The sequence below is a fragment of the Buteo buteo genome, chromosome 24, assembly GCF_964188355.1.
Source record: "Buteo buteo chromosome 24, bButBut1.hap1.1, whole genome shotgun sequence".
In the NCBI taxonomy this organism is placed as follows: domain Eukaryota; kingdom Metazoa; phylum Chordata; class Aves; order Accipitriformes; family Accipitridae; genus Buteo; species Buteo buteo.
In genome coordinates, this window is record NC_134194.1 from 679,368 (window position 1) to 701,603 (window position 22,236).

Genomic DNA, 22,236 nt, shown 5'->3' on the forward strand with positions numbered 1-22,236 from the left:
TCTTTGTGTGGAGTCGCTGCTTGTGCCTCTCGCATGGTGGGTGATGGTAGCTCTGTGGCACCCAGATGGTGTCTGAAGAAGGTCCCTGATCAGAGGTTGGCTGCCAGGTCTGTGCTGATGAGGGATGGTTGAGGGGGTCCCTGAGACCCCAGGGATTCTGCATCCCTGCTGAGGCTAGAGGACGTCGGGGCAGCGGATAATTTGGAGACCAGTGAGTGGGAATACAGCCTCCCCATCCAGCTGGACGCACCATGGCGAGGGTCAATCCTTGGGCTATGGTGGGGCTGAGCAAACGTCCCGCCAGTCCCACATCTGCCACTGGGAGGGGGTGTGGGAACCCAGGGATGCATAAAGTGGGATGTCACCTCCTTGTCCAGTGGCTGCGGAAGGCAGGTATCGCTGTGGCTTTGTCACCCATGGCCCTGTCCCACTTAGGATGCATTTGTGCATGGGTGGGGAGGGTTAGTGCTGGTGCTGGTGCAGGGCTGGGCACGGCATGGGCCGTAGTGCTGGGGAGGTCGCAGCCATGTCGGAGCGACTGCCACCAGCCTCAGCCAGGAAGAATACCTGCTTTTGGAAACCACGCTGTCCAACGGCATCCTGCGCCCACGTACCCAGAAATCACGTCTATGAAATTCACGGTGATCGTCCATACAGAGGGATGTTTGGTGGTGTGCCCATCTGTTGTAGGTGGTTGCTGTTCTCCCCAGTGCAGCCACGCACACAGAGCCCTGCTCGCAGCCCGGCGGGGTCGGTGGCCTTTCCCACGAGGGGAAGGTGCCGTTTGCCTCATTTCTGCACAGGCGCCGTGTTGCCCTGCGGGAGAGCGCAGTAGCTCCCGAAGATGCCGGGGTGAAGCAAGGGAGCGGGGCGCTCGCCATGGCTGGTGCCGGTGCCGCGCAGGGGACGTGCTGGGGAGGAACCGCCATGGCTGGCCATGCCTGTGCTTCGTCCCGGGGGGCTGCCTGGTGCGGCAGCCGCCATCAGCACAACGCTGCGAGCGGCGGAGCCCCCACCGTGCACTCAGATGCCAGGGAGGCATTAATTCCCTTTTCATGGCTTGGCTAAGCGCAGTGGGGTGGATAGGCTTGGGGTATTGCTTTTTTTTTAAAACAGTCCCTTCTGCTCATCTGCGGCCTGCAGCAGCAAGGCAAAAGTGACAGGGAGCTTGAGGGGCACCGAGGAGGGGAGATGCCCGTAACCAGGCTGGGAACCAGTTGTATTCAGTAACTGCAATTGAGCTCTACATCAGACAGTGAAGCAGTCACTCACGATGGCCCTTGATGTGCAGAAAGCAAAAATTCTGACTGCTTTCTGCAGCAGTAGAGGGGCATTTGAGAGTACTAAGGGATGCTGTATTGAGGGGCAGTGTGCATGCCATGCGAGCGGTGTTGGATGATGCCGTGTGCGGGGTGCTGCCTGGTGCAGGCGGTGTCTGAGGGGCAGGCTGCCGCCTGACAGCCGGCAATCGATGTCCTGCTCACTCATGCAGGGAGCAACATTATCGCATCCCAGATATTAGCCCCGTGGCCCAACCTCAGCACTAAATATCTCCAATAACAGGGCTATATGGAGTGACAAGGGCTATTATTCTTACCCTGCAGCCTGGCCTCTGGAAAATGGAGCTGCTGGACCTTCTGTCCGGTGACAGTGCCTGGGGAACGAGTTGGACCCCATCAAAACTCCACCTGGCATCGGGCTGGCTCAGCAGAGTGAGGCAGGAGATGAGCACTTCCATTTATCCAGGGTGTCTCTGCCACAAGCCGGAGCCACTGGCTAACAGGAGCTGGACTCCCCTTTGCATGACATTTGCAGGAATGGATCGTGGGTGATTGCGTGGGGACATTCATGCCCATAAAGGAGCTGCTCTGGGTGGATTGTTGAGCCCTCACCCTCAGCAGTCTCATCAAACACTGTATCTCACAGAAACCAAACACAGCTTTAGCTCCACACACAGGCTTGGCAGTAAATACATATATAGTTACTGATCCTATCATCCACCTGTCCTTGAGGAGCATTTCAGCTGAAGCCAGCAGGTCAGTGATAGGAGGTGTGGGCTGAGCCCTTCTCCCTGCCCCGGCCAGGGCTCAGGTGAGATGCTGCAGGTCCCTGCTGGCATCCCGGTGGCTGCAGAGCTCGTTGCCTTGTTGCCTCCATACAGACACTGGCAGCCAATTAGTCGTGATGAGGATGGGCAGTTTCACTGAAACTTCCCCCCTCGCATTCGGGGAGTGCTGCGGAGGACACAGGGCAGCTGGGGCTCCTCTCGCTCCCTCCTGCTCCAGTGCAGGTTGGGCAACTCCCTACGGCAGTGAAGAGCAGTGCCTGGACCCCACACCAACAGCTCCGATCCATCACAGAGACCAAGGTCATGGCTCACCCTCCACCACCCGGCGTGGGGAACAGCAGATCCTGCAGTGCTTCTCAGGAAGAATCTGGTTTTATTTTCCATTTGAAATCACTGCTGATAGCTGAGTTAGCTTTACAATAAACCTAAAGCAGGATCTGAGGCAGAAAAGCTTGCCCAGGTGAGCCGCAGGTTAGCAGTTATCGTTGTACTGTCTGCCTTGACCTGTGCAAAGATCTGCTGCACTGTGCGTGGCATGGTGCGAGGATAGGCACGGCAAAGGTGAGCCCTATTCTACCTGTGCCGCGTTGTGCCCTGCCGTGCCGTGCCGGCCCTACATGCCGTACTGGACAGGAAGGGGCACATGGGGTGAATGTGGGAGGGCTGTTGTCGATGGTAAATCATTGGGAGTGTCTAACATGTCACCCTCTTAGGCAGGACAAATCCCATTATTCGATAAAGCATTAAAAGGACCTGTCAGTTCCTCTGCAGTCCGTGTGCTGATTCTCTGCTGTTCTTAGTGATGAATTTAAACAGCAGCACCTAATTAGAAGCTGCAGGGCATGGATTATACTGTCAAGGAAATGTTATTCAAACAGACACTCATTTACCTTCACATTAACTGTGTGACCTTAATCTAGTAAAATGTGCATGGATTCAGGCCCTGGCTTTATTCCTCAGTTTGCAGTGCATGTCCAAGCGGGGCAGCTGAGGGCGGCACTGTAAGCATTTTCTTCCAAAGAGCCTCTGGGTAAGTCCTGGATACCCAGAGAGCTCTTCAAAATTTCCAGCAAGGCTTCTGACATTTAAAACAGCCACATTTGTTTTTACCTCTGTGGAAAACAAGTTATGTGTAGAGCACCGGAGACTAAGCTCACAGAAGGACCAGTCACTGCTGAGGCCGTGCTGCTGTCAATGGGGTTACAAGGGGTGGGAGGGGATGCCCGAAACACAGAGCACTCATTTCCAAGCATTTTAAAAGGTTGTGGCATTACCCCTTCAGGTGCTGAGATCAAAGCTGAGCCTGGCTGCTCTACAAGGCACAAAGGTGCTGGACTCCTGGTGCGGGGCATGACGTCTCCTGCAGCTGCATCCACGATGCTTCTCTTCATGACAGCTGGAGTCCCCCACGTCCTTCCAGCACCTCCAAGTCCTTTGGGACAGTATTCAAAAGGTCCCATGTCAGAGTCCCACTGAACGCATCCTCCCTTTCCCATCACAGCTCTTTCCTGCGTTGCTGCAGAGCCCGCTCAGGGCCACATCTAAGCTGGGTCCGGTTCCCTGCCCCGGCTGTGGTCACCCCTCTGTGCAGCCCAGTCTGCTGCCGGCATGCCTGTGCCAAGGAAGAAATGGCATATCAGTGAAGTATCATTAGAAGACCAGTGCATATCAGCTCAAAATTAAATTTTAAACAGATTATTTGGGACTGGAAGTTCTTATTCGCTCTCACAAGTGAAAGTGAGATGTGATAGAATTACACTTCTGTGACTGTCATTAGCCACTGACCATAATCATTGCTCAGCAGCAGCCACCCTCCCATGGCACAGTGAGCCATGGCATCAAAGTAAAATCACAAAGTTCATAATAAATAGTCTTTTCTTCCCAGTTTTCTGGAAGGACCTATTGCACCATCACTTTCTTTGCTGTTAATCCCTGGCTTGCTCCCACACGCCTCAGTTCATGCCAGGCCAGGCACCTGAGCACAGCTCAGCTTCGGCAGGGTAGGAAGGCGAAATGCCGTCGCGAAGGCACCCGCTCACCCGCTGTGCATGGCTGGACCCATGGCAGGCCGGCAGCCACACATCACACATGGGAAAAATTACTTTTTTTCTAAAGCTTGTGGAATGAATGTGAAGAAAGCAACGAGGAATAGCGCTGCTGAGTTGATACCTGCTTACTGTTGAAAACTACAGCGGGAGTTGGGTGTCCTACCGTGGTTTACTGCTGCTTGCAAGGGCAGCTGAGATCCCTCGGGAAGCCTTGGGTTCAGTGCTGGCTCCTGAAGCAGGAGAGTGAAGAAGAAACTGTCAAGCGGTGCCAGGTCTGTGCTTAGCAGCTGGAAACAGCAACACGGCCCCAAAAGAAACTGAAGCCTGAGACTGGGACTGGCCCTCCCACCGGTGATGGACTGCAGCTCCTTATCCCAGAAATGACTCCAGCTTTTCAAAATTTGAATTTCTTTCCCTTTCCTAAGCATTCTTAGATTTAAATCCTGCTCTGCCAGCCTATTGTGAGCACTCAGCCACAGCAGCAGCCTGACGGCAGGGCTGCGACGGGGAAGGTGCTAGAAAAGTTGTCAGCATCCCTTATACCCAGCCTCCTCTCTGGAAGAGGATCCCATGGACTGTCCCTGCTGCTGGGGGACACAGGGGACCATGCTGCAGGGGCAAGGGACCAGCTCCACAATGTCATGGTGACAGCATCGCCAGCGCGTCCTCCAGCAGTATCACTGCGGCTGCAACAGCAGCACCCCCCCTACCAGGGGCCCGGTACGTTAGGCGTAATTGCTTTATCCACAGAATAAGCAGATAAATAAATGTTAATGAACATCTGGTGTCCATAAACAAGATAAATTAAAATTAATAGCAATCTTATCCATTTAATGAACAAGTCAACCATATTTTAAAACAGCCATAAAAAATGCATGGCTTCCTGCAGGGACGTGTTAAGCTGAGTGAAAAATTCATTTACTGGCAGAGCGGGGCTACATCGTGCTCTCACAGGGAGGGGACGCGTTGCCACAATTCCCACCACCAGCATCCTACTCTGGGCACCTTCTGCATCCCAGATGTGGCCACAGAATTGTTTCCCAGAGGGCACTCGAGGAGACACGAGGGCACCGTGCAGGCTGGTGGGCATGGACGGGCCCTGCTGGGTGCAGGGATAGTTGTGGGGTCCTCCTGTGTCCTGGGGGTTCAGAGGACTCCGTGCTGTCAGCAGCTGACCACCACAATGACCTGACCTGTCTGTTAGCATCACTGCTGTCTGCTGGAGTCGTTTGACCCTTCACTGCCAAAACCTTCCCATGCTGCGGCTTAGTAGACTCTTAGTTTGTTCATAAAAATGAAGATTTTAAGGAAGTTTAAAATTAAAAACCACTCTTACTGTTCTGTTTGTCCAGTAGTGATCTGGCTGGTGACAGGCACACACAGTGGCTGCAACGGAGCAGGGCAGCTGTGGGGTTTGCACCCAGCACCCACATGGTGCCAGCGCTCAGCTCAGCGTTGGCTGGTGAAAGCAAAGGCTGCCCTGCCTGCCCGCCCACCCTGCCCGCCACCCCCACCACGGGCAGGAGCCTGTGAAGGACAGGTCCGGCTTCGGGCAGCTCAGTGCAGAACCAACGCTTTTTTTCTGAATTGATGTTATCGCAGCAAACACTTTGATGTTTTGTCCTTGGCAAAACCCTTTCTGCTCACCTTGTACTGTGTTCCTGCACCGGTTCCTCGTGTCCCCCGGTGTCCCTCACTCCTGTTCTGAGATGTGAATAAATAAATATGAAACCCATCTGCCTGAAGCAGGCAATCCAAAATTCTTAAGACATCTGGCATTCAAGTACATGAAGAATTTGTTAAAAATTAAGAAAACCATGCTGAGGGTCTAACTTGCCAACACAAGTTCATCGGCAGCAGCCGTTGGGTGGGATTTCTCCAGGTCCGACAGTGACTGCGGAACCGCAGGCAGCTCTGCCATCCCCACCCTGCCTGTGCAGCACGGCCCTGGCAGAGCACTCCGCAGCCTCCCCCTGCTTCCCCAGCAGGCATACAGTCAGAGTTTAATTGTACTTTCCAGGTGGGAACTACACTTCCCACAGGATCTAACAGTTTTGGCCTTACGCAAGCTACAATCCTCCTTACTCCAGCAAAGGCATCGCCGGATGCTAGTTTCTGATGGCTTGGGTACCACCACACTGATGGAGCAGGCAGGCACTAAGAGAGAGGAGGGATGCTTGCCTTGAATTTAGGACTACATTCTTACTACAAGCACCATGTTTCAGATGGCAGCAGTACAAATCCCTCCCAAGCTGCCTAAATCTTTGTGAACAACCTTCCGTCTTGGTGCTCAGACTGCAAGTCCCAGTGGCTGGTCACCGAAAACATAACTGCTGAAAAAAGCCCAGTTTCTCACGGAAGAGCCAATCCTTCCCCACCCCTCAACTCAGAGGAAGATATCCATGTCAAATACAGAAGAAATAGAAGGAAATACTTTGACACCACCATCCCTACCATCTCGTATTTAAGCAAAAAACTAAAGAACTAAACTAGAAAATAATTTTGCTTGGCACCCCATAGCACATATGCTGACCTGAATGCTGCTGCTGAAGTGTAATCCAATGTCACACAGTGCCACAGGTACTGTTTTGCCAAACGCAGCCAAGAATCTAGGTGATATGAATTCCGTTGTTTGCTTTACTTGTAAATTCACAAGTTCAACAAAATCCAACAAAAACTGGTATTAGGCCTGTACAATCCATATATAAAAAGGGTTGGTTTATTGTAGTTCAAATACATAAACTGAACAATCCCAACATTTCAAAATTAAACTTTAGAAACACAAGTTTAACATTCAAAACAGGAGTATAGTTTACAAGAATTGCCCAGAGGGGAAATCCACAGTCTAATCCAGAAGTATGTAAAGATCACTTTATCGTAAATAAAAATGTGTTTATACAACCGTCCTGTTCTGCTCCAGTAACCACTGTTATTTACCAAGTGTTTCCAACTTCGAGTAAAAATTACTAGATAAATCTTCACTTGGGCAGAGCAACCTGATTTTGCTTCTAATTCATGGATAGGGTAAGGAAAAAAAGCAGACCTGTGAACAAATTTAATTTGGTCTCTTAGTTATAATTCTCCTCTCTCAGTTTTAACTCTGGCTTTAATGGATTTAGTTCCATTTACAAGGGTGAGAGGAAGCAGAGAATTGGGACTTGTGTTTCCAGAACGCGGTCTTCAGTAATCAATAATTTAAGCTGTCAGACAGTATTTCACCTCCTCAGCCAGGGACTGCGGGTAACCATTAGGAAGCTGGCGGCACACACGTAGTACAAGTTCAAACCACAAGCGTGATCATCCTTAAGTCTCACATGTGTGACACTGCTGAGAAGAATGCCTCCAAATATCAGACACTCACACCTCATATACAGATACTGCATTGCTCTGAGATCTGAAGTTACCAAACACAGCCCATGTGTTCGGATTTTTGTCAGTCATGCCCCAAAGAAACTCATAAATACCTTTAATGTGGGTTTTTTGTTGTTGGTCATCCCCCCTTCCCCCAGCCCGGAGACCATTTTATGTTCACAAATGCTGCTTCTTCCTCTGCTCCTCAGATGGTTTTGCAATATATTCACGGTAATGTATATGTATAAACCTGACAGATGGCTCATGCAAGCTTTTTGATTTAATAGATACTCTTGGCTTAAGAGTATTTCATAACTATTTTGTTGTTCGTCTTGTAGGCTCTGAAGCTGTGGGTGGTGGAGGCGGGCCTCGACGGTCCAGGTCATCTACGTAGGACACAATGAGTTTGCGTCTCTCTTCTGGTACGCAGTCAAGTACCAGGTATCGCTTGTCGTTTTGTAGTATCTTCTCTACATCTTTCAGATGCTGATCTGACTCCTGGATCAACTTTTTGGATCTGAAAGCAAGCGTAAGAATTACCACCTGAGAGTGGTGCAGGATGCACAGAACACCCCGGGAACCCACCCTGCTCCTGGCGGTGGCTGCTATGAGCTTAGAGAAGCTGCCCTCACCGTAAGAAAGCACAGGTAGAGTCAACGGAAAGGCAAAGCAGAAAAAGGCTGCGGAGACCTGGGTATCTTCTTAGCTAGAAAGATGCCACTTTAGGTCAGGACTAGGCATGTCAACAGTACTCTATGCACAGGAAATAAAGGCTTGTTGCCTACATTTGTGCTACATTAACTAAGCACCATGGAAGACTCATGTCTGGCTGCGATGGCCTTGTACAGCACTATGTGAACTATACAAATGCTAAAACCTAGAGGGGACAAAAAAAAAATTTAAAAAAAATCAGAGTTTTACACTCAGCATCTAAATGAGGCAAATAATTAGGATTTGGATGTGGGAGTCTCAGTTACGATCCAGCTTGACCGACTGACTGTGTCCGCCACACCGGCTTAGAGCACTGTCACTCAGCTCACTGACAGCAGCACCACCTGAAACCAGAACTCCAACACACTACAGTGCTGACTGCAAGGGAACCATGTGGTTTGTTAGGATCCAAAGAACTTAATTTCATTTTCTCCTTTTGAAGTGAACTCAAGTTTCTGACAGGAAACTTGTTTTGGTCCATACCCAAGATTCTGTATCAGCCTTACCATCCCCTGAAACTGAGTGAAAAAGTCAACTGCTTTGTAAATCTACCCACCTGTAAGGCATACCCTTTCAATTAAATCCTCTCACAGAAACCAGGCAAATTATTTATGGGTTTTTTAAATAAAATTTCAATGAAGCCAATATTTCTTTGCTGTCTACTCCAAAATCCTGAAAGAGTCCTCCCTCATTTCAGTATTGATCCCTCCTGAGTCTAAACCAAGGACTAATACAAACATGAGAGATGGCCCTCACCACAAAATGAATTTAATGCCTGACAGCTCAGAGTACTATTCACAGAATACTATGCCAAAGCCAAAAAGAACCTCACACCTGTGTTAGTCTGATTTTCATTACTCTTTAAGTCAGCAGCAGCAATGTCAAAATAAAGCAAAAAGTCTGCTGCAGACATTTTTTTTTTTCTAGACAGGTTATGAAAAGTTGTAAAAGTGTAACTTAGACACCACCATCTTATGCTAGGAGAAAAAACAGTCATCAGTTTGTTGCCACTTATACGGAAAAGCACAATAAAAAGATTAGTGCTTTGTTGACATTATGCTACACACCTGTACGTTATAAATTTGGTCTCTTTCAATAGCGTTCGGAAGTCAGCTTTGGCGGTAATGTATTTGTCTCTAATGTATTCCTCAAACTCCCTTTGTTTTTTCTGAAAGAAAAAATATAAGCTTAAAACACTGAATGCAGATTACATACTTCATGCAACTTAAACATACTGAACATAAGCAATAATTACATTACATTTTTCCTTATCTTTTACATTGTTAATTAAAAAACTTACTTAAACAATAATACTTCTGTTCACATAAAGCAGAAACTACTTCAGCAGCCATTAACTTACTTTCTCTATATCCTGCACCATACTAAAAGTTAGCAACAGTGATGCAAACCACCTACCCTGTCACTCGAAGAAAATTTAATGCACCTTGGATCTTCTTTAATGATTTTTTTCACTTCTTTCCATGTTGATGTTAAAGTTATCTTTCAAAAAAAGAAAAAATAAGTAAATTAAAAGAAAATTAGATTCTAAGAATACGGAATGTAAATATTACTACATCTGAAGCTTTTAAATATCTCCCAAATCCGCTGACAAAGTTGTTGCTGTATTTTCAAGTGTTGGGTTTTGATTATTTATACTACTACATTAGTACTTTTAAGTAGATGATTTTATGTATTTACTTTTCTTTAGCATTTTGAGATGGCATTTTCAGACCAAAGTCCTCACAAATACCATTTACATCCCAACACCTTTTTCTAGTATGTATTTATGTGTATCAATGCATTGTTAAAAATTACCTACAGAAAACTTGCTTCAGAGTTACATGTCTGTCATTTTATTCTATCACACTAAAAATCTGCCCAGTGTTCTTACGGACTTTTAACTAAAGCATTAAAAAAATGAGGTAAAAACTTTTGGGTTAAAAGAAAGTTCACTGAAGTTGGCACATAACTAAAAAAGAGCAAGCCTCCCCAAAACCCCACAACATACAAAATAGGTGATAGAGTTCCATAGCATTACATAGAATAAAAGTTCAGATTCAGTAGCACAAAATAAAGCAGGAGAACAACAAAACAGATGAACTTGGTAAGATTATATACTGATATTCATTAAGACAAACACACTGGATATCTGAAAGAGCAAGATGCCATATAGTAAAGAGTATCAAATAATTCAGTGTTGAAGAAATGTAACATCCTGCAGGAGATAAAGAGATCACTGGTTAGAATTTTAAATGTAAATGAACTGTATGTTAAATCAAAATAACACTCAAGATAAACAGGTAAGGAAACATAATGCACAAATTTTGTTATGAAGAAGAAAAGACAGTGGTGAAGCAAAGGGGCCCTGGAAATGAAAACAAACAAATCAGATTGTGTGACAGAAAATCAGAAGAATCATGATGGGCTGGCAAAGATTTGAAGTTTGAATATATACAGCTCTTACCGCTGAAGTTTCATCCAGAAGTTGCCTAAAGTGTTCCCTCTTCTTTTTGGTAAGTGCCTCAATGTGTTCATTAAAGAGCTTCTCTTTCTCTTCTCTTTCTAGCAAGGAGCCAGATTCCCATCGATGATCTTTGCGTAGAGTCCTTCTGGTATCAGACCATGACACATCTGAAGAACGCACCTGAGCCAAAAGATGACTATTTTTTTAAACTATTTTTTCTACAGTTCACTGATATCACTGATATCTTATGTACTTAAGTTTTTGGTGGTTTTTTTTTTATTTATTTATTTCTCTTGTTTTGCGTTAAGGTTCAAATTAAAGATTAAAAAAATTCCCCAAACCCCAAACCAAAACCAAACAGCTTGTAAGTAAAAGACTGTTGTAGCTTCCCCACAAATAGTAAACAAGCAGTTGCAGAAGGAATTACTTTACATCGGTTCCAATGCGGATGGAGATAGCCCACTGACTTGGCTGAGTATTCTCTCAAAAAGAAAAATCCAGCACTCTCCTCCTCTGTGCATAACATACTATATTAACCGTAAGTGGTCTGGAAAGGCAGCCTCAGAGATAGTTACTTCCAAAGAGGCACTAGGAGCTTTGCAGTGCTTTGCTTCTAGCCCAGAGAGCATCCTCAAGGAGCTGTTGCTTTATGTTACTAGCTATACCAGCAGATGAGAGTGATGAGCCGTTTATATCCTGCCCCCTTATAAAGATTTCAGTGTTGAAATGTGGAACTGAACACTAGTAACGTGTTTGGATTTCATATCTTACACCAGTGAGGAAGGGCATAGTACACATACTGGTGAAAACTCATTTTGCTAATCCTGTCCTCTTAATAGGACATTCGCCATACAGGAACTACTCTCTCACAGATTAGCTTGACCAGCAGAACAAAGTAAACACATAATGTAGCAGAGAAATAGTAAGACAAAGGCGCTGTGTTTGGAGCATGAAGAAGAGAGACAAGCAAAAATAAGGGGACTATTCCTAATGGTCAACAACATCTAATTTTGCAACAGACATACTGAAGTTTACAGTAGCATGACTGAAAATCTGCCATCACCCATGAGACTCCAGAGAAACAGCAGGAATAATGCTATCCACTAACTCCCTGGGCAAGAGGCCAGCACATGAACCCTAAATGCAAAGCATTCTCTTCCAACGAAGGCAAAACTCCCAACAGTGAGTGGAAAGCAGCAGGGAGAAGAGAGCAGGATTCTATTTCTATATATACTTAACTACAAATGCCAAAAAGCTTTTACATAGGGCAACAATTCGAAAAAGAATGCACTGACAAGCTGAGAAAGCCCGTCCATATCTTACCATGTCAGACAGAAGCGCTTTGAAGTTTTGTATAGCTTCTTCCCGTTTGTGCTGCTCACGTTCTCTATCAATTTCCTTGGTTTGCTCTGAACGAGCTTTCTGGACTTCCCTTTCTCGTTCACGCAAACTTGCTTCAATGCGAGCTTGTCTTTCCAGCTCCTTTTCTTTTTCAGAATCTAAATTCTGAAATGTAAGAACAAACTTTTGTCAATAAAACAATACAACACCTTTCAGATTTTCACTAGACAGGTAAGTAAATGAAAGTGTTATCAAACTGAAGGCATCTTGGAACAAAATACTTAGAAGTGATTTGAGATCTATGGATTACAAAATTTTGCTTCAACAGCTATAGTGGAGCAGTATAGGGTTTATATGGGGGAAAGAGAAGCTTAGTCACAATGCTGATCACAAACTCTTCTCAGGAGCATGTTTATTGTGTACAGTGACAAACTCTGAATAATGGGGTGGCAGGGGTAGAGTGGTATGACTGTTTGTGAGCCCAGTTTTACATTCTCAACCACTAATTGCCTGGAGGAGAAAGGTAGGAATACTGGATTAAGAGAGAAGAACCAGTGAAGGAACTGTGTATGAATCATCTATATTCCTGAAGGAAGCTCAGATGATAAAAAAACATCACAGCAAAGGAAACTCTGTCATCCTGGTAGTAAGTAATCAACGTGGTTTCTGTATTTTCTGAAGTTTTACAGCCATTTTTACAATCAATGGCTTTACAGGAGTCTCTGCCTTTCTTGCTCTGCTGGACAAATTCTCCCAAATATTGTGTGTGTGTATGCACACATGCATACACACACCATGAACATCTGCAGCAGCAGCACCACCCGAGACAGCACTCCTAAGTTTCAAGCTGTCATTCTGGGGTACTTCTACAAATAACTATAGTATAGAATTTTCTTTAGTATGCAACTAAAGCACATATTAGTCTATCTTCTACTTAGTTACTTCACACATTAACAGCAATGTGACCAGCAGAACATCCTAAGTTATACTTCCGAATGTCCCATGCATACCTTAGCTATTTTTTCTATGTACTGTTTGAAAAGGTCCTCCCTCTGTGAAGAGCTATCCACTGCTTTGTAACGGGGGTCAGTCTCTACTTTGTCCTTCACTTTGCTCCAGCGAGACTGACTGTCCAGGTGGTGATTAGCCAGTAGTTCAAAGAAGTCCATTTTGATCTGTTTTACAGACAGAAACAGAAAGACAATGCTTGAGAAAGATATTTTGATACCCAACAGTTTGCTCTTACGAAAAAAGGAGTCAACTTACCTCCAACAGAGGGAAGCATATTAATATTACATACTATTACAATTTAGAGAAATCACTAAAAATCTGAATTTAGACATAACCGCATCTAAAATTCACTTCCCCTTAGGACAATTTTGCTAAAGCAGATATATTAAGAAGATCTGCTACATCTAAGATGAACTATATTCTTTAAAGAATGATTCACCAATACAGTTTTTATTCTTTTTCTCCAATTTAAGCTTCTTTTTTGAGCTTTTTTATATATATATCTATATATCTCAAAGTAACAAGTTACTGACTGTACATTATAGCATTTTGCATATTAATACTACAGCAGCTATGCAGTTTTAAGCAGGGCTCTAGACAAATATTTATGGATTCATCATCCAAGTGTACAATGAACAGAAGTAAATACTTGGATCTGCTGATAAAGAGCAATCTCTTAAGATGGATCTAACCAATAAAGAATTACCCACATATGGTAATTAAGTAAATTACATTTAAGATGGATATGCACATATATATAAAAGTTTCAGGAAATGTTTTAGTCTACTTTTTCAATTGGAAATGGCACGTCAGCTCTCTGTCCATAACAGCAGGTATCGCAAAGGGCTGGCAGAGGATCAATCATGTTACTTTTTTTATCTCAAGACAACTAGCAACATAGTTTTCATCCAAACTCCCAGAACCAGCAGTTGCAAGAGCAACTACTGTGCCTCTATTACATCTCTTTTTTCTGGGGTAGATGATCTCCCTGTTCCTGCTGCACTTTAGGTCCTAGGTATTTTCTCCTTTTTATTTCCTTAGAAGTCTGGTTTGGCATTTAAGCCTCCATCTCTCCAAAGCAGAGAGGCGAGGGGCTGGTTCGCCTCACTCGCTGAGTGCCAGGGAATGACTCTAGGGACTCCACAGGCAAGGTGAAGCATGCTGCCTCCACAGCATCCCAAACCCTGCTGGACCACAAACCAAAATCCATCTTTATTGCACACTAATTAAAAAAAAAACCCAACAACCTAGGAGAAAGGTTGGCCATTCATTTTTTGCTACTTATCTCCTCATCCTTCTAAAAAAAGAAAACTACCAAAAGCAGTTTAGCTCCAAACCACTGAGGTTCGTAAGGGAAGCGAGCAGATGGACAGGCGAACAAACTCTGGCTTGCCAGAGAACTGTCACATCCCGATTTTCTGGAAGTGTGTTTAGTCACAGAATGCAAGAACGAAATGAAGATCAGAACCAACGTTCTGCAGGCTTGCTCACCAACAATTTTAGTTCTTCACAATATTCACATATAAACTTAAAAGGCTTTATAGGCTTTTTTCTTTACTATCTCAACAGAGAGATTAAGATAGTAAACAGAGATTAGAAAACAACTGGTTAGTGCCAGTGGTAAGTTGTTCTACATCTACAGCACCATCACTTTTTCTTAAAGTAGCTGAACAAAATGCTAAGCAAACCGTTTATTCATCGTAAAATTAAGACTGTTGTTTCAAAACATCTTAAAACATGCATGCAGTATCGAAAATATGAAGCTTTCTAAGCCATGGCATTAGAAATATTTGTTAAAAATCAAACAATTCCCAGACATTACTACAGAAGTCTATAAAGTAAGGGTATCTCAAACTTTCAACAGAAGCACTCTGCACAAGTTACGTATGCATATATATCCCACCGGATAAAAACTGCATACCCGCAACACTGCTGGAAGTACCAGCTGCTACACAAACCCAAACCTAAGAAGAACACCACAACCTACAGGAAGATGATTCTGCAGGAGCCACCAGCAGCAGCCCCCCCTTGCTCCTTCAGCAGCCGTGTGTTTTTTCACTACTGAGCTCCTGCACTACTGTACCGAGATGCCAGCTGGGCCAACTGCTGCTTCGCCAGCGACCGACTTAACTGAAAACCAGGAGAGTACAGCCAATTCCCTCCCGAGAAAAACGAATGACGCTTCCAGACCTTTAATGCTCTTAAAGCATAGGTTTAACTTCAGTCATCCACAATGGATACAGTACAAGTATTGAAATTTGGTTTTCAATTTAAAAAAAAAGAAAAAAGAAAAAAAGACAAAAACGTCTCAAAAAATTGAGTCAAAAACATCTCACCAAGGAATAATCTTTTAAGATCATGGCTTTACTGTTGCGAGTTTAGTATATCTATACACAGTAACTAGCTCCACTAAGTAGAATATTATGTAAGAAAACTGTTAGGAGATCTTGATACAGGATAGATGACAGTCGAGACGGCCATCAGCACATTGGGCTGCAGGATGTTTGCAGCCAAATGTTTCCCTAAGACTCTATAAATTGGGACATCAGGCTCCTCTGCTGGCACGGCTCATCTCAAGGACGTGGAACAATGCTGTGTCCTGGGACAGCACATCAGCAGCTTGGTCAGCATCACCAGCTCATGGTCCCTTTGCCACTATCCTCAAACCCACACATACTTCCTCGTCTCTGTCACCCGAGAAGTATTAGCGTTGTATTTACTCACTGAAATTAGCCACGTGAATAAAAACAACGATCTGAAAAGCCGGCTGCTCCATTACCATCCAATAAGCCATAACTCCATGAAGCAAAATCAAAACATTATATAATTTAAAACCCTTACGTTAAAGATTTCTGTAAAGTTGATTCGCCTTAAATAAAGATTTTGGACTTTTAAAACAGACTGAGAAAGCTTCAGGTTAAATGCCTTAAATTTTCTTTTATGTTTTAAACACTTTCAAAATCAAAGGAAAATAAGACTGAAAATATTTCAGGTGTATTTAGAAGTCTTTTTTTTTTTTTTTTTTTTTTGGCAGTTAACACATTGCAGGTACAACTCTCATCACTTCACAAGGAAAAAAACTAAAAAAATGTAAAGTACCGGAACTGCGGGAGGCTAAAGTCACCACACAGAGATACCAATTCTTTCCTCACTAGGGAATCCCATAATATTTGCGTGTCAGTGATTGACAGCTGTCAGACTGAACTGATTGACAGGCCGCACAGCACATAACTGTAAAGTCTATCCACTTGTTATAAAACAGAATACATAAAATGGTTACAAAAGGCTTTTGGAGAAAAAAAAACATTATTTCAAAAGCAAAACAAACACAATCTCTCTTCTTTTAACTTTTCAATTTTAGAACAATCATGCAACAACAAAACAAATATTTACTTTTTTAAAGTCTTCAACTGCACTATTAAGCTGCAAGAATGCTTTAAAATTCCACATTAATAATCAAAATGCAGTATGTAAAAGTCTAGTTTTGAAGTACATCAGTTCTCCTCTGAAAGCACAATCATTTATTGAAAATATCAGCAATAACTCAACATTTGAAAAAATCAAGTACAGAATCAGATCAGGTCAGACTACCTAGATTAAAAAAAATATGCAAAACTTATTCAATAACGAGTTTGTCACCAAATCTAAGCTCTTATTCAGCATTTTTCTCTTCTGTAAGCATTCTTAGTAGGTGAAATTTGCAATAACTTTATACTACAAAATAAATATTGCAGACTTTAAAATGTCAAAAATGATTAGGCTTTAGAGGTTATTTTCTCCATTCACACAACACACAGGGACATTTAAGTAAGCGGCTGCGTATTTTGATGATAACATTTGATGCCACCTCCATAGTAGCCTGCTTCCCCAGTGGTGAAAGCCTGCTCACTGCTATTGACAATACAGTCAAATGACATTTGGAATTCATTAATCTTTAATAGCTGACCTTTAATTCTAATAAGCAGCAGTTTATACGCAAGATATATTTACTGAAATATTAAAAAGTCACTAAAGTGCTAGCTTTTAGATGGAAAGAGAAGATACGGAAGCTGTTTGAAATTTAAACGGTGTATCCTACAGAGAATTTCAAGTTCTTACAGCCTCCACTGAGAGAACAGAGAGGTAATGGCCAGTTCTGGGGCTTCCAGCCAAACAGGACAAGAAACCTTTTCCTTTTAATGCTTCAGGATAATATAACTTAAAAAAAAAAAAAATAAAAAAATCAGGCATTATTCCAGATAAGAATATAATGTTACTTCCTTAGGTAAACAAAACGACAAAAAAAGTGTGATTATTTAAGTAAACTCAGCTTCACAAATAAATGTAAGTTCAATTCTATGTACTCTAAAAGTCAGTATACCTGCAAACTTAAAATAGTTAGTTCAAAAGACCAAAGGGACATCAGTGAAGTGTTTACATTGTAAAACCTCTATGGAAAGAGGAGGACCATGTCTCAGAGAAGGCACACTGGAAACCAAGCACTGTCTTTGTCCCATCTCACTCAGACTCACACCATTCACACTGCTGGAACTAAAAAAGTTACCTTACCTTCTCACCTCTGGTCTTCGAATCTTCTTTTTCCTTCTTTCTTGCCGCTGTGATAAACTCATTAAACAAGGCCTCTCGATCTTTCATCTTTTCAATTGCCTTGAATCTCGAGTCTTTAGCATGCTTGGCTGCAAATTCACTAAAAGTAGTTCTGCAACAAAATGGCAAGTGAACTCATTTGGCAGAGCTGTCTTTGCTGGGAAGCAGGTTCAGCAGAGAAATATTTCTTCTGCTAGAATACATGCCAGAGCACAATTAAAAAAAAAAAAAAAAAGGCAACTTCCTATGGTCTCACTATAGAGATGTTTGATCAATGAACTATATAGAAAGCAGTCAGGTTTAGGCACACACATGAAAGGTACTGTTAGAGACTTACAGGGTTTTTTTTGTTTATTTGTTTGAATACAGCTACCTGCAGAAAGTGCAGGTATAGGAAGAGAGATTACAATGCAACCAGAAGAAGAAATGAAAAAAACTCAGTTGTCTACAAAAAAATCTTCTTTTTTGTGGGTTAGCAGTTCAGCCACCAGTCTGTCCAGGTATTTCACAGCTGTGAAACTGAAAATTTTACGTGCATTCACTTGCAGCCAAACAATGCTAAGAGTTCATCAAGAAAATCATCTTTTGGTATTAGTCACAATAGAACACTGGCTGAATCAATTTTTCCTCCTACAGTGAACATTGTATAGCCTAATCTTAAAACACACGGAGCTGAAAATATTTTAAACACTATGGGCAGATGCAGCAATACTGGGCTTTGAACCCGTTATCCCCACAGCATTTCCCTGACTGTTCTCTCACCTCCAGGGCCAGATTCCAATCTGTGCAGTAGATATAGTACTGCCACTTACCTCGAAAAAAACCACTACTGTGCTTTTTCCAAGCTCTGATGCAAATCTGGCCCCAAGAATACGTGAGACACTTATAATCATACGAATGTTTTCATCACAGCATGGAAATAATTAGACTTGGAAAATCCAGCCTACTGTTGCTGTAGGGTAAATTGAAACAAGAAGAGAATTTGGCAGCTTATTCAAAAAGATTAGAAAGTGAATGTACAGCTATATTGAAGAACAAGAGCTGTTTAAGTGAAGTGGAACACAAACTCTTGGGCATGTTGGACTGAGATAGATGATAAAAAACCAGTCTGGCACTCACAGAAGTACAGCAATATCTTTAGACAAACACTGAAACCAGAAGACAAAGGATAAGATTAAACAAGACAGTATTTCAGCTGGAACTCTTTCCCACCCCACCCCATAATGAGATCAGAGTCAGTCCCAATATGACACATTGGAGATATCTTGGAAGTTGAGGATACTAAAGCTAACATAATAGTCCATGTTAATCTCTGAATTATGTATTAAACTTATTACTGATGAACTTTTTCTTAAAACATTTCCATGCCTCCATTCTTCCCAGCCTACTACTGTTGAAACTGCTACCCTTATTAAATGAGAATTAATCAGATTTGAAGTAATTTAAAAGTTAACATAACACTAGCTTCCACCAGATTTCCAAAACGGGTCACTGAAAAAAGAATTAAGCTGAAGTGAAACAAATGAGTTGTTATTTCACTGTAAAAGAATTAATGCCAGATAAGCCAAGAGATGCTGCAAGAGAATGCTTTAGAGCTCATCTGGTGACATAAGCACATACTTCACGAACTCTATGTGAGAAAGCTGTGAAGCAAACAATCCTAGCAATAAAATCTTGAATGTTAGTACATGCATTGTCAACACCTTGCTATTATCACTGCAAGGTCTGAATGTGAGGGGTATGTAATAATTTCTATATTAAAGACACCAGAACATTCTATCATATGAACACACTTTATAACCAGAAAAATATCCCTTCAGCCCCCTCCAGACTGAAGAAACCTCCCTGGTACTTCTCTGAGACTATTAATATTCTTAAGAAGAAACAAGGTTACTAAAGAAACCTTGTGGTGGATCATGAGGCCTTTCTCACAATCCGGACAGCATGCTGGGGATTTCTTCAAAATGACTTAAAACATATAAATCATTATAAATCACAAGTTCTACCATTTCATGGATTAGGCGAATACAAGCAGGCAAAAGAAGATTTCAACAATATCTGATGATTTTTCTCCTCTTTGCCCATTTTGAAAGAGGTTAATCTACCTAATACCACCCAACATACTTCGTTCTAATAGAGCTTATGCATACAAAAAACAAAAGAAGCTCCTACCTTGGATTAATCTTTGCTTCTTCCATCATTTTCTTGAAATCCTCCTTGGCCTGCATTATTTTGTTTTTCTTCTCCTTGCGCTCTTCTTCTGCTCGGGTTTTCACATACTGATCAAATACCTACAGAAACACCAGTCACCAACATAAAACACAAAAACCTGAAGCCACATAAGCTCTAGGCAAGAGGGAGGAAAAATCCCATTTCCTTCATCCTACTTCCTTTCCTGCCACCACACAACCAACAAAGATGAAGCAGAAAGAAGGGTTAGGGACTCTTTCTATTTGAATATGCAAATTACTCCAATCTGCTGCACATGTAGTATATTGTATCTAAACACGTAATCTGAGACCTGCGAAGAAGTTTCTTACACATTCACATTACGTCAACATTTTTCTGGGTCATATGTTTAAGACAGCAGACACTTCCTGTATTCTTGAAGTTTTCATTTCCCTACATCCATTTGAAGAAAAGCTTCTGGAGTGAGAACTTGCCTAACAATAAAAATGCTCTTTAGTTTTCCCCCCAACCACTTTTTTTTTTTTTTTTTAATAAATAGATAGAGTATTCATTACGCCAATATTTCAAAGAGATACTCATGATTCTCACCATTTCATTCTGGTTTGGGGAGCTCTCTGTATGCATGCAACTTTCACTGTGTTAAAATATTAGATCTTCCAACCACAGGAAAAATAGAAACTATCAACTCACTTCTTTTCTTGTTGGCTTCTTCCATTTCCAGACAAACCCTAATCATAACAAAAATCCCTTACAACACTGATTAATCTGGAAGGTTAGCAGGAACAAAAATAGCAGACTGAGGATTTAAATAAAGCCTGTAGTAGTTGTGTCTGGATGGGGAGTGAATTTGACTTCTCTTTTACCTGTTTTCTTTCTTTCGGGTTGAGAAGTAAGTAACGAGGATCAAAAACTATCTTGTGTAGCTCTTTCTCCCATGTTGAAAAAGCAGAGACCTTTAATTAAAAAAAGTCAGATTTTAACTAGTAGTTAAGTTTCCTCAAATATAAAGAAGTTGTCCTATAGTTTTCAAGCAAAACTGCATATCTGATGAAAAGAGGGAAACAAACTCATCTTGAAGTTTTCATAACTAATAGATGATGGAAGCTGCCATAGCAAGTTTCAACACTAACTGGCTCTGAAAACTTCTAAATAATAACACATGCTTAATTACTACCACTGTGAGACATTTTAAAAAACAGTAAGTACATCAGAAGAAAGCCTTGAGATTCTATGTTCTCGTATCGCATAACTGCTCTGTATCTTTTCTAAAGATTATAACAGTTCTGCTACAAGAGATTGATTTAAACATGTTCGAGCTCATCTTAAACAAGCTTTATTAAAACTAACCCATGAAACCCAGTTATTGAAACTAAATGAAAGCTGCATAGGCAGCTGGAACCACTTCAATTTTTTAAAGTTACTGTATAAATTTACATTCTAATAGCCTAATTTACCTATAAAAACTGATTGGTATCAAGCAGATTTCAAATTTAGTTAACTAAAAGCTAAAAGTCTCCCATTTAAGGATAAGAATGTACAGACTACAACGGAACTTACTGTTTTTCTCATGTAGGAACATTTCCAAAAACATTATGGATGTGTCCAGTTTGTGTGTCCTATTTATTTTCAATAGCAGCTTTCAATTAGGTAATTATTTAACTTGGGGAAAAAAAGTTAAAAAAAAATTCTGTCTTGATACTGTTTAATTTCAGTTACTTAGTAATCAAAATTTTGCTATAATGATAACATTCTTTGAAATATGGAGTCTTGTACCAAAGGCACCCATTAATCAGAGGAAGGATGAGATTGTTTTCCTTACATAAAGCACCGCAGGTTCTGAATTCCCTAAGAATTGAGACCTCTGCCTGAACCTCCCCTCCCTCTCCCCGCTTCTCACACACACACACACAGACTTTTCTGACCCCTCTTTCTAGAAGCATGTCCTTGAACTGTTTCATCCGAGCCTCCAGAGGGACAATGGCTCTCTCTCGAGCAGCTTTAATTTCAGCTTCCATAGCAGCCTCCTTCTCTGAATCAATATCTTTGTTATCATCTTTCCTGAAAAAAATTAAACATACAGTATAACTTGAGAATTAATATGTCAACCCTGTAGTTTAGAAATTGAACTACACCAGGACAGAATGGATATAACCGATTACTTCAGAAGCATAGGCTTACAAATCATGAAAGCTGTTCTTCGAGACCTGGATATGAATGCTTTCATATTGAAAGAGCTCAAGAACCAAGGTATTCTCAATAACTTCAGTGCCAACAAATGACTCCAAGAAGTTAGCATGTTCTGGTTGTATTCAATGGTCTCACCAGATGTACAACAGTTTTCACATTAACTGCATTAATTTTCTTATCTCCTGTTCAAGACCATGAGGCCCTGTGAAAAGACTATGGCTAAGGGAATTAGTTCAAATTGAGAGTACCTTATAATCATTACAACAGAAAATGCTGTA

The 22,236-nt window shown here is 42.2% G+C and overlaps 1 protein-coding gene across 6 annotated transcripts in view; it reads right to left on the reverse strand.

The window, feature by feature from the left end:
- Window positions 1–6,813: 6,813 nt before the first annotated feature.
- TCERG1 (transcription elongation regulator 1) overlaps window positions 6,814–22,236 on the reverse strand; it is a 34,554-nt gene continuing 19,131 nt past the window's right edge. For all 6 annotated transcript variants that reach the window (XM_075056961.1, XM_075056959.1, XM_075056957.1 and 3 more), the window contains 10 exons: window positions 21,694–21,829; window positions 20,635–20,724; window positions 19,754–19,872; window positions 17,543–17,693; window positions 12,994–13,158; window positions 11,966–12,148; window positions 10,643–10,822; window positions 9,595–9,678; window positions 9,246–9,346; window positions 6,814–7,984 (listed from right to left, as the gene is read on the reverse strand). In XM_075056961.1, the coding sequence (XP_074913062.1) occupies window positions 7,783–7,984; window positions 9,246–9,346; window positions 9,595–9,678; window positions 10,643–10,822; window positions 11,966–12,148; window positions 12,994–13,158; window positions 17,543–17,693; window positions 19,754–19,872; window positions 20,635–20,724; window positions 21,694–21,829 (1,411 nt within the window). In that variant the 3' untranslated portion in view covers window positions 6,814–7,782. The remainder of the gene's footprint in view (window positions 7,985–9,245; window positions 9,347–9,594; window positions 9,679–10,642; window positions 10,823–11,965; window positions 12,149–12,993; window positions 13,159–17,542; window positions 17,694–19,753; window positions 19,873–20,634; window positions 20,725–21,693; window positions 21,830–22,236) is intronic.